The sequence below is a fragment of the Phycodurus eques genome, chromosome 1 (genome assembly GCF_024500275.1).
Source record: "Phycodurus eques isolate BA_2022a chromosome 1, UOR_Pequ_1.1, whole genome shotgun sequence".
Lineage (NCBI taxonomy): Eukaryota > Metazoa > Chordata > Actinopteri > Syngnathiformes > Syngnathidae > Phycodurus > Phycodurus eques.
In genome coordinates, this window is record NC_084525.1 from 16284466 (window position 1) to 16301373 (window position 16908).

At 41.6% G+C, this 16908-nt stretch overlaps 1 protein-coding gene across 2 annotated transcripts in view; it reads left to right on the plus strand.

Moving 5' to 3' along the window:
- Positions 1-16908, plus strand: part of lamb2 (laminin, beta 2 (laminin S)) — a 64307-nt gene that overhangs the window by 24428 nt on the left and 22971 nt on the right. For both annotated transcript variants that reach the window (XM_061680569.1, XM_061680578.1), the window contains exons 3-16: positions 412-581; positions 1123-1258; positions 5215-5288; positions 5376-5564; positions 5783-5846; positions 8493-8695; positions 8791-8911; positions 10228-10416; positions 11057-11236; positions 13299-13411; positions 14051-14130; positions 15019-15154; positions 15243-15401; positions 16510-16637. In XM_061680569.1, the coding sequence (XP_061536553.1) occupies positions 412-581; positions 1123-1258; positions 5215-5288; positions 5376-5564; positions 5783-5846; positions 8493-8695; positions 8791-8911; positions 10228-10416; positions 11057-11236; positions 13299-13411; positions 14051-14130; positions 15019-15154; positions 15243-15401; positions 16510-16637 (1942 nt within the window). The remainder of the gene's footprint in view (positions 1-411; positions 582-1122; positions 1259-5214; positions 5289-5375; positions 5565-5782; positions 5847-8492; positions 8696-8790; positions 8912-10227; positions 10417-11056; positions 11237-13298; positions 13412-14050; positions 14131-15018; positions 15155-15242; positions 15402-16509; positions 16638-16908) is intronic.

The following is a 16908-nucleotide window of genomic DNA, read 5'->3' on the forward strand; positions in this document are numbered from 1 at the left end:
TTTTCAGCCATTTATTTAATGCCAGGAGAACTGTAAAACACTGAGCACGCTCAGAAGCTGCTATTGGCCACAGCTCTTACCCGGACACAAACTCGCCGACATCACACGCCGCCCCACCAGGCACACGCATGTACACAGACAATACAGTATGTTCAGTAGTTTCTATGCATTATATGCTTGCGATTTGTTTTTTCGTGTTCAAATATTTTTTGCAATTTGTTTAAAGTGTTTTTAATGAGTTTAAATGTGTTAAAACACAGTGCCACAGTTGCCAACACAGGAATGTTTCTTTAAAAATAGTCAGCTGTATTAAAAAGGTCAATTGTGTTGCTATCCGGCAATCATGTTCTGCTCCGCTGCTTCCTGCTCACGGATTCATTTCCTGCCTCCCTCCCTCATGTCTACCTCCAGTCTTGGCTGCAGCTGCCGGCCACGAGCCCGACCGTAACCACGGATGTGCCCATGGCAGCTGTTACCCAGCAACGGGGGACCTGCTGGTCGGACGAGAGAAAAACCTGAAGGCCTCGTCCACGTGTGGCATGAGGAAGAAGGAGCCCTACTGCATCGTCAGTCACCTACAGGTCAGTTTGGGTGTGTGATTGGAACTGACATTTCACAACTGTGTCAAAGTCATATTGTGCACCTTTCTGCATATTACTATGAACACTCAAGAACATTCTTACACCAGCAAGTCACAGGTCACAAAGACAAACAAGCATTCACATTCACTTTCACACCTGCGGACAATTTAGAGTCATTTATGGAATGTGGGAGGAAGCCGTAGTGCCTAGCAAATACCCACGCAAGCATGGGGAGAGCACAGCAAACTCCACAGACTAAGGCCGGAGCCAAATTTCGAACCCAAACCTCAGAACTGTGAGGCAGATGTGCTAACCACTAATTCACCGTGTTGCAGTTTGAGACATTACAAATATACTAATTAAATACTTACTTCATAGCTTTCTTATAATTCAACATCAGACAAAACTTACTGGTGAATGACGCCAAATGTCATCTTTGTCACATTTTTCCCTCAATTGGCCCCAAAGTCCCCCTCTTGTTGACCCCAAAATCTCTGAACTTTTGACCCTTCAACCCTGACGTCTTGTCCCGCCGATGCAGGACGAGAAGAAATGTTTCGACTGTGACTCCAGAAGGCCTTACGACCCCATCTACAACACCATCAATCATCGCATAGAGAACGTGATCACCACCTTTAAGCCTCACCGCAAGAAGTCATGGTGGCAGTCGGAGAACGGTGAGAAAGGACCATCACGGCATTACAGTGATACAAGTCTACCTTGGAGCTGTGGTTCAGGGTTTGAAGGAGGAAGAATTGTGGTAATTTTTAGTCACAGATCTTTTTGCGTGTCCATGACAACTTTGCGGCTTCTCCATGTCTATAGTGGTTTCACTCACTGACTTAAAAGGTCATGTATTGTGTTAATATGCATACATGCAGTATTGGGGGGTGTTTTCTCCTCTGTGGGCACAATTTCCATTCAAACTGGAAAATGTATGTAGATTTAAATGGAATGGCTCCTCTCTCTCTGCATTTTACCCTCTATGGAGCTTTGTCACATCCCTTCCTCCTCCTTCCTTTTCCTACTGTTCCTTTCCTGCACTTGTCACTTGTTGATTATCAACTCATTATGATTCTTTTTTTATTTTATTTTACACATTGGGGGACTAATCTTTAGTGAAGTGAACCATGGAAAGAATGACTTACTTGATAACAGTGGGAATATTTTTACACCTACTAAATTCAACATAAATTAGTCTTTTCGACTTAAAGCATCAATTAATATATTATAATTTGGCAGCTTCATAGTAATCTTGATGCTATCAGGAGATTAGAGGGGTAACTTACTGTATTCATCCTTCCATCCATTTTCTTTCCTTTGGGTCGCGGGTGAAATGGAGCCTATGGCAGCTGACTTTTGGCGTGAGGCAGGGTACACCATGGGCTGGTCGCCAGTCAATCACTAGGCACATATAGACAAAAAAAGACTCTATAGACAATTTAGGGTCTTCAGTGGACATAACAAGCATGTTTTGGAATTTGGGAGGAGGCCGGAATACCGGGAGAGAAAATCAGGCAAGCATGGAGAGGAACATGGAAACTCCACACAAAAAGGCAGGAGCCAAAATTCAAACCCAGAATCAGCTGTGAGGTAGACATGCTAACAGCTATACTTACTGTGTTGCACCTTAACAAAGTCACCACTCTCTCTTCATATTTTCTACCCTTAACAGTTCATGCCAACATTTTTTAAACGTGTGTGCTAGCATGCTAACATGTTAGCTTGTTTGTTTTTGAGTGCAGGTTTAAGGGACTTTTTTTGTGGGTCTCCTCATGATAGACCAGATTTCATGTTCCTAGCAGAAACAGGCTTGAAGGGCAAACTTTTCTCTTCTCGCTGTGTGCGCAGGGCCTAAAAACTGGGGTAACTTGGATGTTTTGGGGCTTTTTCCTAATTGTTTCCAGTCAAGTTTATTTGTATAGCCCTTAATCACAATGAAGTCTCAAAGGGCTTCACAGGCCCACATTTGGCAATGATTGACGACATCCCCTAATCTAAACCCCCCAATCGGGCAAGGAAAAACTCAAAACCCCATTTGGGGAAAAAACAAACCTTGAGAAGGGACCACAGATGGGGGGAATCCCCCTTTCAGGATGACCAGGCAGAAATGAATGTCGAGTGGGCAACATTTATCACATCGTTTGGTGCTGTACAATGTTCACTACGATGGCAAGATGCTGTACAATGTTCATTAAAATGGCATAAGAGTCCATTTATAGAGAAAAACAACCGCAGGGTAGATGCCTTCAGTGGTTTTTACTCAGGACCTGGCCCGGTCGTGTTAAACATAAATAAAAACAGAATACAATGATTTGCAAATCATGTTCGACCTATATTTAATTGAATACACGACAAAGACAAGATATTTAATGTTCAAAATGATAAACTTTATTGTTTTTAGCAAATAATCATGAACATAGGCTTTTATGGCTGCAACACGTTCCAAAAAAGCTGGGACAGGTGGCAAAAAAGGAAGAAACTTGAGGAATGCTCATCAAACACCTGTTTGGAACATCCCACAGGTGAACAGGCTAATTGGGAACAGGTGGGTGCCATGATTGGGTACAAAAGGTGCTTCCCTGAATTGCTCAGTCATTCACAAGCAAAAATGGGGTGAGGTTCACCTCTTTGTGAACAAATGTGAGAAAATAGTCGAACAGTTTAAGGACAAGGTTCCTCAACGTACAATTGCAAGTAATTTAGGGATTTCATCATCTGCAGTCCATAATATCATCAAAAGATTCAGAGAATCTGGAGAAATCACTGCAGGTAAGCAGCAAGGCCGAAAACCAACATTGAATGCCCGTGACCTTCGATCCCTCAGATGGCACTGCATCATAAACCGACATCAATGTGGAAAGGATATCACCACATGGGCTCAGGAACACTTCAGAAAACCAAAGTCAGTAAATACAGTTAGGCGCTACATCCGTAAGTGCAACTTGAAACTCTACTATGCAAAGCAAAAGCCATTTATCAAAAAAACCCAGAAACGCCGCTGGCTTCTCTGGGTCCGAGCTCATCTAAGATGGACTGATGCAAAGTGGAAAAGTGTTCTGTGGTCCGACGAGTCCACATTTCAAATTGTTTTTGGAAATTGTGAACGTCGTGTCCTCCGGGCCAAAGAGGAAAAGAACCATCCGGACTGTTATGGACGCAAAGATCAAAAGCCACCATCTGTGACGGTATGGGGCTGTGTTAGTGCCAACGGCATGGGTAACTTACACATCTGTGAAGGCACCATTCATGCTGAAAGGTACATACAGGTTTTGGCGAAACATATGCTGCCATCCAAGCAACGTCTTTTTCATGGACGCCCCTGCTCATTTCAGCAAGACAATGCCAAACCACATTCTGTGCGTGTTACAACAGCATGGCTTCGTAGTAAGAGAGTGCAGGTAACTAGACTGGCCTGCCTGCAGTCTAGACCTGTCTCCCATTGAAAATGTGTGGCGCGTTATGAAGCGTAAAATACAACAACGGAGACTCCGGACTGTTGAACAGCTGAAGCTGTACATCAGGCAAGAATGGTAAAGAATTCCACCTGCAAAGCTTCAACAATTAGTGTCCTCAGTTCCCAAACGTTTATTGAATGTTGTTAAAAGAAAAGGTGACGTAACACAGTGGTAAACATGACCCTGTCCCAGCTTTTTTAGAATGTGTTGCAGCCATAAAATTCTAAGTTAATGATTATTTGCTAAAAACAATAAAGTTGATCAGTTTGAACATGAAATATATTGTCTTTGTAGCGTATTCGATTAAATATATGTCGAACATGATTTGCAAATCATTGTATTCTGTTTTTATTTATGTTTAACACAACGTCCCAACTTCGTCGGAATTGGGGTTGTAGTATATTGTGATCAACATTATAGAAGGCAGTGTTGAGTTCTAGTAATAATAGTATTGATGAGGTGCTGCAATCCATAGCTAATAAATGATCATTCGTCACTTTTGCAAGGGCTGTTTCAGTTGGAGGCGGCACGGTGAACGACTGGTTAGAGCGTCAGCCTCACAGTTCTGAGGACCCGGGTTCAATCCCCGGCCCCGCCTGTGTGGAGTTTGCATGTTCTCCCCGTGCCTGCGTGGGTTTTCTCCGGGCACTCCGGTTTCCTCCCACATCTCGAAAACATGCATTAATTGAAGACTCTAAATTGCCCGTAGGTGTGACTGAGTGCGAATGGTTGTTTGTTTGTTTGTGCCTTGCGATTGGCTGGCAACCAGTTCAGGGTGTACCCCGCCTCCTGCCCGATGATAGCTGGGATAGGCTCCAGCACGCCCACGACCCTAGTGAGGAGAAGCGGCTCAGAAAATGGATGGATGGATGTTTCAGTAGGGTGGTCTGCCCTGAAACCAAACTAAAAAAGCTCATATAGTTTGCTAGAGGCATGTAGTTTGCATGTGATCATTAAGCTCTTGTACTACATTTTTTTTCAAAAAAATATTTCAATAAATGCACGCCCGTGACCCTAGTGAGGATAAGCGGAACGGAAGATGAATGAATAAATGAATTTCTATGAGGCAACAATCAGTTATCTGTAATACTTATTTGAAAAACACTATAATATGAGACAAGTACAATTTCACTGTAAATAATTGAGACACTTATGTGCCACTCTATGTGTTGTAGGAAAGTCAAATGTGTATGTCCAACTGGACCTGGAGGCAGAGTTTCATTTCACTCACCTCATAATGACCTTCAAGGTAACTTCAAAATTATTTGCCTTACTAGCACACGGCATCAACAGATTGCTCCTTCCGTTCATCTTTTTTTTTTTTTTTTTCTGGCAGACTTTCCGTCCAGCGGCCATGTTGATTGAGCGTTCGGCCAATTTTGGTCGCACCTGGCAGATCTACCGTTACTTTTCCCATGACTGTGCCGCCAACTTCCCCGGCATATCCCAGGGTCCTTTGCACAACATCGACGACGTCATCTGCGAATCACGTTATTCTGACATCGAGCCATCCACAGAGGGAGAGGTGAGTGAGGAGTCACACCAGGTTTCATTTGTCATAATTGCTCCTGACATTTTTAGTTTGGGTTCATTTTCTTCAAATGTCTCTGACCTTATAAAATACATTATATGAACTCAAAGGCTGTCTATGAAATTACCTTCAAAATCGTTATTTTTGTTTCTATTTACAGTATTATTGCTTTAAATTTCCAAAATAACCTTTAAATGTTTGTCCCGGTCTAGGTCATCTTCAGGGTGTTGGATCCAGCCATCAGGATTGAGGATCCATACAGTCCAAACATCCAGAGTAGGTATCCTTCTGCTTTTTATTTCTATTTTTAGCCAAAAAGCTTTAGGTAATTTGTTATACTGTGTTTTGAATTAAGCAATAGCCCTATTGACTTGAAAAAAGAGCAAAATATGTGTGTGCTAGCTAAAGTACACTAACGCCATTCCCACTCTCCTGAACATCAACATGTCCTCATCAAAGCTCTGTCAAGTGTGTATGTGTGTGTGTGTGTGTGTGTGTGTGTGTGTGTGTGTGTGTGTGTGTGTGTGTGTGTGTGTATATATATATATATATATATATATATATATATATATATATATATATATATATATATATTTTTTTTACATCTAGTTTGATAAAAGGCGGCACGGTGGACGACTGGTTAGAGCGTCAGCCTCACAGTTCTGAGGACCTAGGTTCAATCCCCGGTCCCGCCTGTGTGGAGTTTGCATGTTCTCCCCGTGCCTGCGTGGGTTTTCTCCGGGCACTCCGGTTTCCTCCCACATCCCAAAAACATGCATTGATTGGAGACTCTAAATTGCCCGTAGGTGTGACTGTGAGTGCGAATGGTTGTTTGTTTGTATGTGCCCTGCGATTGGCTGGCAACCAGTTCAGGGTGTACCCCGCCTCCTGCCCGATGACAGCTCGGATAGGCTCCAGCACGCCCGCGACACTAGTGAGGAGAAGCGGCTCAGAAAATGGATGGATGGATAGTTTGATAAAAAAGCTGGAATCCTGTGGGTTGAAAGGTCAAGATATATTGGTCATTTTCAAGTGTTATTCATAGTGTGTGGTAGTTTATTAGTTCCAAACCTCCACAAATTGATCATTGTTTTATGTCAAAGCAAGAGGTCTAAGGAATGCTGTCAAACAGTCACTTACGTTGCTCATCCATTTCATCTCTCTCCCTGCCATACTCCATCTGTTATGGAACGCAGAGCCAAATGTTACGGAGCGTCCATATTTATTTACGTATATAACTTAACGTTGACCCGTTACAGCCGTAACACTGATTGTTCCGAATATTGAGGGGAGGGGGGGGGGTAATAATACACGTCCAATCAGGACACTGCATCTGAACTGTAAATTAATTCGTACATCACTACACACGACACTTATGAACATGGGCAGGTAAAAATACATTATTATTATTAATAAATATTTGTAATAGATATTAGTCCCACAATGAGGATATTTGCATTATTTCAGCAGCAATTGTGGATATAAGAACTATAAATATGTAATATGAATAGCATGCAGGAGAAAAATGTACGAGAAGTACATTGCACCAAATAGAAACCAAAACTATTGCCCATACATAAACTACCCAGTTCAGTGTATCAGCAATTTTTTGTTTGTTTGCAAAATAGATTGCTGAATTTTTATTTTGACATTTCAGATACGATTAATCTGATTTAATAGACTTAAGACTTTAATAGACAGAATTGTCTAAGGTGAATTAATCCATAGACGGATATTTTTGATGATGTAACGTGGAAATCTCATATACTGGTACTTTGATTCAGGTTGCGACTGTGTCCACTATTACAAAGTTGATGTAATAAAAACATGGAAAATAAATGACAACTATTGAAGCCATAATTTATTAAAGATTATGATTATGACTGTCCCACAATAATGTTCTTAACAAAATGTAGTAAATGTGGAAATTCAGACAAATTTGGACACATTTTTATAAGTTGGCAGCTCTTGGAATGGAATCTTAAATGATTTCTAATCCAAGATGATTGGTTGGATAAGCACGACCTGAATGACATTTAAAAATGAACTTTTTTTCCCTACTATTTACTACCTTGAAGGAGACACAAGTAGCTTTTTCACCAGACTGTGACACACAACATCTGCTCTGGTTGTGTGAACCGTGGTTCTGTGCAGAGATGGGGAAAGCAGCTGTTTGTCCCCCCACAAAGACCTCATCTTGGACCTCTTATTGATGCTGAAGTTGTCCACAGCACAAATTTGTCCCCAAAACATGATGTGCAAATAAATCCAATGCATCAGCTTCTTGTGCAATTTTTTGCAATAAGTGACCCAAGTATTGAGTCTTGACCGATACAACTAACTTTACTCACTTTGCAGGTTAATCTATGCATCACTCTGGGGCCAGCGTTGACAAACCCTCTTGTCAATAGGACATAAGTATTGGTACATGCTTTTTAATGAAGTAAGGTCTATAAAGGCACGACTGAGTGACTTTAGTGAGAAAAAAAGAACTCTGTATTGTCCTCAAATTTCACTTCCAATTGCTTGTTTGTTAGACCAAAATTGGGTTATAGCGCATTTCTGTTTATACACTTTGGCCAGACATGTTGCTGACAAGGTGGAAACAGTTTCACGTCAGTTGGGATTTCAGACACAATTTTCGTGGACAAACAAATTTAAAGAACAGACTAGAAGATTTAAGTTTTGTCCGAATGCCATACACTCGTCTCTGTCACGCTCTGTTGGCCCTGACCTCCTCTAACTGGGCCATGCGGGTTGTTGTGCAGTCAATCACATGTGCATGTTATATGTCGATGTCCCGTTTAATTTAATGGCTTGTTTGTCACCACGTTTAGAAAGACTGTAATACATTAGTCTTGAAATTATCATCCAGTTGAATTTAAAAAATAATGTTGGCTTCATCTTGTTTTTGCTGAATAGACCAGCTGAAAATCACCAACTTGAGGGTGAACTTCACTAAACTTCACACACTGGGAGACAACCTGCTGGATCCCAGACCTGAAATCAAAGAAAAGTATTACTACGCTATGTATGAGCTGGTTGTGCGTGGAAACTGCTTTTGCTATGGCCACGCCTCCGAGTGCGCCCCAATTGACGGCATCAGGGACGATATAGATGGAATGGTCCGCATCATCTCAACAAATAGATTTGTTTTCGCCTTTCAAGATTTACAGAATTCTCAGTGTGGGTCTTAACTTTCCCTCGTTGGTTATTGCAGGTTCACGGCAAGTGTGTGTGTAACCACAACACCAAAGGTTTGAACTGTGAGCACTGTGAGGATTTATACAACGACATGCCATGGAGACCTGCGGAGGGCCGCAACACCAATGCATGCAAAAGTGAGCCCACGATTTAACTATTAGTTTTATTATTCACCTCCAATGTCAATGCCTGAGCCCATATGTCTTGTACATTACAAGACCCCTTTGCTTTTTTAATAATTTCAATTCTATTATAATAAAATAAAATATTATTCTTATTATTACAATATTTAATTATAATTAAGTATATCAAGCTTGGCGGCACGGTGGCCGACTGGTTAGAGCGTCAGCCTCACAGTTCTGAGGACCTGGGTTCAATCCCCGGCCCCGCCTGTGTGGAGTATGCATGTTCTCCCTGTGCCTGCGTGGGTTTTCTCCGGGAACTCCGGTTTCCTCCCACATCCCAAAAACATGCATTAGTTGGAGACTCTAAATTGCCCGTAGGTGTGAATGTGAGTGTGACTGGTTGTTTGTTTGTATGTGCCCTGCGATTGGCTGGCAACCAGTTCAGGGTGTACCCCGCCTCCTGCTCGATGACAGCTGGGATAGGCTCCAGCACGCCCTTGACCCTAGTGAGGAGAAGCGGCTCAGAGAATGGATGGATGGATATATCAAACTTGAGATTTTTGGACAGTAGTTCAAAGCAGTTAAGGGGTTTTATTTCTTGTTTTTCATCATTAAAGCATTATAACACTTTGTTTACATACAGCACAAAATTCCAATAGAAGTTTAAAAAAAACAAGTCATGAGACTTATTGGGCTAATCAAATTTCATGTCATATGTATAAATGTGTGTTGGTATGACAAAGATCCTTGAATCCTAGAATGTCACTGTAAATGCAATTTAGAGCATTTTATATTTAGCCCCCCAAAACTTTGTAAAAAAAATAAAAATAAAACAAAAACACAGTACTCAGAAAAGTACATATTTAAGTTCTTGGCATTGTAAAAATTCACATTGGAGAAAGAGGGATTCTGCCCGAGGCCACCGATATCTGACCTATCTCCAAAACCAGCACTTTTTCAGGACCCCCCCCCCCACCCATTGCCATTGAGGCATTAACATTGCATCGTCAAAGAGAGAGAGCCATTTTCAACACTTTATTTGTCAATAATTTAAAAAATAACAGACCAACATGGGGACTGACCAATGGTATTAATTGATGGGGTAATAAATGTGAAATGGACCAAATTTGGACATGCGCCAGCAATATGTAAGGTGATAGGAGGCAAGTAAGGATTCTAAGTGATGTGAAAATGCATCTAATAAATACGAAGGCTTGTGATTATTCAAAACTTTTAAAATTCTGAAGCATCCCGTTTATCTTATTAAATTCTTCTGAACTATCTTCTAGATGAGTGTCTGAAGCGTGACGAGAGCTTTTGTTTTTCAGAGTGTAATTGCAATACCCACTCGTCTACATGCCATTTTGACATGGCGGTGTATTTGGCCACGGGCAACGTCAGTGGAGGAGTGTGCGATGACTGTCAGCACAACACGATGGGCCGAAACTGTGAATTGTGCAAACCCTTTTACTACAAAGAACCCTTTAAAGACATCCGGGACCCTCGGGTCTGCATAGGTGAGTGCAATGTCTGCATACCTTAACAAAGAATAGCCAATACAAATAGCGATACATGAGCGTATACAATTTCTTAATATCATCACAGCTTTTACAGTATATGTATCAAACCATTGTTTGCACACCTTGGTTGACACATTATTTTAGACTATTAAATGAGGCACATAGTTTACATTAGAAAAATCTCATGGCACATCCATCCATCCGTATCACTCATCCTCACTAGGGTTGCGAGCGTGCTGGAGCCTATCCCAGCTATCTTCGGGTGAGAAGCGAGGTACACCCTGAACTGGTCGCTAGCCAATCCCAGGGCACAGATAAACAGACAACCATTCACACTGACACCCACACCCAAGGCCAATTTAGCGTCTCCAGTCAAACTACCATCCATGTTTTTGGGATGTGGGAGGACTGCACTGTTCGCATTCCACTAGCAGGAGCCTGTGTTCTACCAGGGGATGTGGACCGCATTTTGAGAATCACTGATTTAGTAGAAGAGCATTTCATTGTTGTGCCTCTCACTATGAATCACTACCGCTGGACATTGGATCATTTCTCGCAGGACTCTTGATGAGTTCTCATTATGGCACAGTAGTTGGGAATCAGTGTATTAAACCCTAACCCACTGTGCCTCCCACAGCTTGCGACTGCGACCCAGAAGGTTCTGAGAACGGAGGGATGTGCGACAGCCACACAGCGCCGACACTGGGCATGGTGGCTGGGCAGTGTCGCTGCAAGACCAACGTCGAGGGCCAACGCTGTGACAAGTGTAGGACCGGCTACTTTGGCCTGAGTGCGGACAACCCTCAGGGCTGCCAGCGTGAGTACGCGCAAGTATTACTCTACATTGACTTACTGTGCAAGCTCTGATGTTGTGTTTGTTTCCACCCTGGAAGCTGAAGTCAAGAAGTTTAGATGTATACTTTATTTACTTCACTTTCATTTTATTCATCTGAACCTGACTTAACACCCATTTAATTTTATGAATCATTTACGGACAACCCCAATTCCAATGAAGTTGGGACATTGTGTTAAACATAAATAAAAACAGAATACAATGATTTGCAAATCATGTTCAACCTATATTTAATTGAATACACTACAAAGACAAGATATTTAATGTTCAAACTGATCAAGTTTATTGTTTTGAGGAAATAATCATGAATTTAGAATTTTATGGCTGCAACACGTTCCAAAAAATTCTATTATAATAAAATAAAATATTATTCTTATTATTACAATATTTAATTATAATTAAGTATATCAAGCTTGGCGGCACGGTGGACGACTGGTTAGAGCGTCAGCCTCACAGTTCAGAGGACCTGGGTTCAATCCCCGGCCCCGCCTGTGTGGAGTTTGCATGTTTTCCCCGTGCCTGCGTGGGTTTTCTCCGGGCACTCCGGTTTCCTCCCACATCCCAAAAACATGCCTGTGTGGAGTATGTTCAACCTATATTTAATTGAATACACTACAAAGACAAGATATTTAATGTTCAAACTGATAAACATGATTGTTTTGAGGAAATAATCATGAATTTAGAATTTTATGGCTGCAACACGTTCCAAAAAAGCTGGGACAGGTGGCAAAAAAGACTGAGAAAGTTGAGGAATGCTCATCAAACACCTGTTTGGAACATCCCACAGGTGAACAGGCTAATTGGGAACATGTGGGTGCCATGATTGGGTACAAAAGGAGCTTCCCTGAATTGCTCAGTCATTCACAAGCAAAGATGGGCCGAGGTTCACCTCTTTGTGAACAAGTGCGTGAGAAAATAGTCGAACCGTTTAAGAACAAAGTTCCTCAACGTACGGATTTCATCATCTCGGTCCATAATATCATCAAAAGGTTCAGAGAATCTGAAGAAATCACTGCATGTAAGCAGCAAGACCGAAAACCAACATTGAATGCCCGTGACCTTCGATCCCTCAGGGGGCACTGCATCACAAACCGACATCAATGTGTAAAGGATATCGCCACATGGGCTCAGGAACACTTCAGAAAACCAATGTCAGTAAATACAGTCTGGCGCTACATCCGTAAGTGCAACTTGAAATTCTACTATGCAAGGCAAAAGCCGTTTATCAACAACACGCAGAAACGCCGCCGGCTTCTCTGGGCCCGAGCTCATCTAAGGTGGACTGATGCAAAGTGGAAAACTGTTCTGTGGTCCGACGAGTCCACATTTCAAATTGTTTTTGGAAATTGTGGACGTCGTGTCCTCCGGGCCAAGGAGGAAAAGAACCATCTGGACTGTTACAACAGCGTGGCTTCGTGGTAAAAGAGTGCAGGTTCTAGACTGGCCTGCCTGCAGTCCAGACCTGTCTCCCATTGAAAATGTGTGGCGCATTATGAAGCGTAAAATACGACAACGGAGACTCCGGAACAGTTGAAGCTGTACATCAAGCAAGAATGGGAAATAATTCCACCTTCAAAGCGTCAACAATTAGTGTCCTCAGTTCCCAAACATTTATTGATTATTTATTGTATTCTGTTTTTATTTATGTTTAACACAACATCCCAACTTCATTGGAATTGGGCATGTATAAATTTCACCATTAACCAGAACATGCAAAGCTGCACACAGGAAGTCCAGAGCCGAGATTTGAAACCTAAACCTCAAAACTGTAAGGCAGACTTGCTACCCCACTTGTCAGCCATGCTGCCCTATTTGTTTAATTTATTTTTATTATTAATAAAAATGTATTATTATTTTTTTATTTAATCATAATCCTTTCACTGATTGTAGTCCTAGGTTGTGATTCCTATGCAGACTTGCTTTGGAATGCAAATCAGAGGGCAACATAAATAAAGACTAACCTGATGCTATTTAAAGTTTGTTTTCAAATACCAGTGGGGGAAAAAAGTGCTTTTCCCTCCTGCAGCTTGCCGGTGTGACCACAGGGGAACGGTGGCAGGCAGCACCCAGTGCGACCCGGTTAGTGGAGACTGCTTCTGCAAGCGTCTTGTCACTGGACGAAGCTGTGACCAGTGTCTGGTAAGACATTTGCTCCCGTGTGTATAAAGCTCACCGGTTTACAAAATCCATTTTGCTCCCTAATTACTGAACTTCCCGAATTAAAATCGCATGCCATTCACTTTAGAGTTTTGCACCCTAAGTTCTTATTATTTTTTCCTTCCTTTCTTTGAGTTCTGCTTGTTTTCGCTGTCTGTCTTGTCCCACTCATCCAGGAATAGTGCGGGCAGGAATGTGAGCTCCTGCCTTGGCTCTGTGTCTAAATTTAGTCAAAGCATTTTAGTTAAGTCCACTTGGTGTGGGTTACTGTCGGCCTAAAAATGGTCCGGTCCGAAAGTGGATCTGATCTGACAAAAAAAAATAAATGATGTGAAAGAGATGACGTACTTTGCACACACTTTTCTGCCTAGCAAGTGTAGTTGCTGCATCATTCAAAATACACTGTCTCTTTTTGGAAGAGCAGAAAAAAAATCACAATGTTAAATAATAGGAACCAGACAAGTGACGATATGCCGCAAAGCTATGAATGTTAGTCTTTCAGATTACAGGGTTGGCTTCTATGTGTGTGACTCATACACTTCTTTTATAGAATGCAGGATGATGCTTTGTGTTGTCATGACTTCCAGTCTCTCTCTCTCTCTCGTTATTTATCTATATCAGCCAGAACACTGGGGCCTGAGTCTCGGCCTGAATGGCTGCCGAGGCTGTGAATGTGACATCGGAGCTGCTCTCGATAATCAGTGAGTGATGTTTACTGAGCACATTAAAATAGTCACTGGCCTCCTAGAACTAGAGTTTGACAATATATATTTTGGCAGAGAGTGTGTGTGTGTGTGTGTGTGTGTGTGTGTGTGTGTGTATATATATATATATATATATATATATATATATATATATATATATATATATATATATATATATATATATGCTAACATAAAAAAAATATGCTAACATCAAAACGCAGCAGTAGCTAACGGAAATCCCCACAAAAGTAACAATACAATAATAGTCAATTATAAATGCATACTATAATTACTTTATGCAACAAATCACATCGCTTACATTGTATCCACAATATGTGCCACATTTTCTGCATTAGAGCAACTGTCTGGTGTCATTTAGTGTCGAACAAATATTGTAACTGTTTCCACTTGGAATACATTGGCCTTGTAGTCTTTCATCAGCAGTTCTTGAAACTTAAATGTGGGCCAACTTACCCACTTGGTAGAACAACTGCACTCTATTTATGAATTCACTCACTCATGTATTGAAATGCCTGAGAAAATTCTGATGTGTTCTGTGGGATTCGCGATCATCTACAACGTTACGCTTTTTAAAATGATTTATTTATTTTTTATTTATTATTCATAGTTTCTAATTCGGATCTAAAACAGCCACCACACATTACCATAAAAAAAAATCATGATTCCGACATAATGGAGCCAACTGACTTTGGTTGATGTGGCGCCATCAGGCTGATGTTTGTTATCTTAAGTGACATTAATGGTAGTGTATTAAATTAAAAAAAGTGAAAAGTGGGTTTGGAAAGTATGTTTGTTTCCAGTTAGACTTTCTATATTACAAACTAAGCAAAGAAAAGTTGTCTCATGTAAAAATCTTCACCATAGCTGCTCCATGGATAGTGGCCAGTGTCGCTGCCGCAGTCACATGACCGGACGCCAGTGTACACAAATGGAGTCTGGGTATTTCTTCATGGCTCTGGATCACTTCTTGTATGAAGCTGAGTTGGCCAAAATGGGTCAGGTGAGATACTGAGTTCAGAATGTAGGAACATTTAGTATGAGATACATCAAACTAAATTGCATGAATGAACATACTCACAAACTGCCAGGGCTGTACACTCGAGACCAGGGAACACCACCTAGGTCGCCCGGCCACATGGACGGGTATTGGGTTTGCCCGTGTACCTGAAGGTGCCACTCTCGAGTTCATCATCACCAACGTCCCTTATTCCATGGAGTATGACCTGCTCATCCGCTATGAGTCGCAGGTGAGTGCTGCTCTTTTTGCTGAACTTCTACTTGGACAAAAGTATTGAGGCACACCCTTTTATCAATCAATCAATCTACCCTTAAAGGACCTGTAAAGTGAAAATAAAAATTTCTTTTAAATTTGACACACCACAGAGAAACGTGTTGTCAAAAAGCCTGCCAAATTTGAATAAACAAAAAATAATAATTTTTAAATCACAAAGTATGTAAAATCTTGAAAAACAGAGTCCAAACATGCCCCGCTCGACTGTCACCTGTCAATCAAATACGTTTGTTCGAACAGTATGTCCTCAACAGGCTGAATGTGTGCTGCTGTGTTTTCAATTTCCCTGAAGTGTCTCTGTTATGTGGACTGACACAACAGCAAGCCAACCAGTGATGTATTAGACGATCCCGCCTCCGGTCTCGCAAGCTCGCTAGCTTGTTAGCTCACTTGCGCATTAGCTCGTGGGCTAGCCAAACGTAATGAATAGTTAACTTTCCCTGAAGTGTCTCTGTGACGCTCTACTCGAAATAACACGTATAACACTTCAGGGAAGATGCATTTTTTTCAGGCTGTAGGAATAGCTTGATGGCTAACTGGCCATAGTGATAGAAATGGCCCAAGTTATCATTACTAACTCCCAATTGCGGCGAATAGCCACTGATGGAATGACGGCGCTCTGTACTTCTGTGGCGGGGAGGGCCGAGTCATGCCAGAAACCCCAAGTGCGTACTTGTGTTTGGTTTTATCCAAAAAATCTAGACAACTGAAATGGTCAAAAAGAGTTTAACACTATTTCTCCACCATTAAGGACTAAATTCTTCTCACCCTTTGCACATGTTTTCATCATCTTCAAACATATTTAGAAACAAATCATGGACATGACCTCACAGGTTCTTTAAATATTCAATCTTAAACTTATGTAGACATTTTGGAAATCACAAATGCTGTCCTTATCATAGGCACAGTCCAAATGTTTTGCCACAAGAGTGGAAGCTAGCTGCAAATGTGGTATTTTCTTCCAAAGTCACTTCTCGTACCGATAATGGCCATGTGTCTGAGTACTTCTGTCCAATACAAAGAGTAGATGGCATCCATCGTTTCTTAACGTTTACCCATTCCAGATGCCCCGGGACTGGGAAGAGGTACGAATAACAGTGATACGCCCAGGCCCAATTCCAACCAGCAGCCCGTGTGGAAACACAATCCCAGATGATGACAAACTTGTTGTCGCCCTGCCGGCTGGGGCCAGGTTTGTTGCTTCAGCACACATGGACACACTCAGCCACAAAAATTGGGATGGAGGAAAAATATGTCGAAGTACTTGTGTGTGACATATTTATAGTGTAGGTCGTGTTGCTACTGCTGCAAACTCTTGTTGCCTATTTCTCTCACATTCACATCAGCATAGCTATTATGTGTTCCTCCATTTATAGTGCTGCTAAGTCTCATTTTCTTGTGTTCTAAATACCATATACACATTGATTTTTTTTTTGTTAGTTTGTTTGCTGCTGTCATCCACC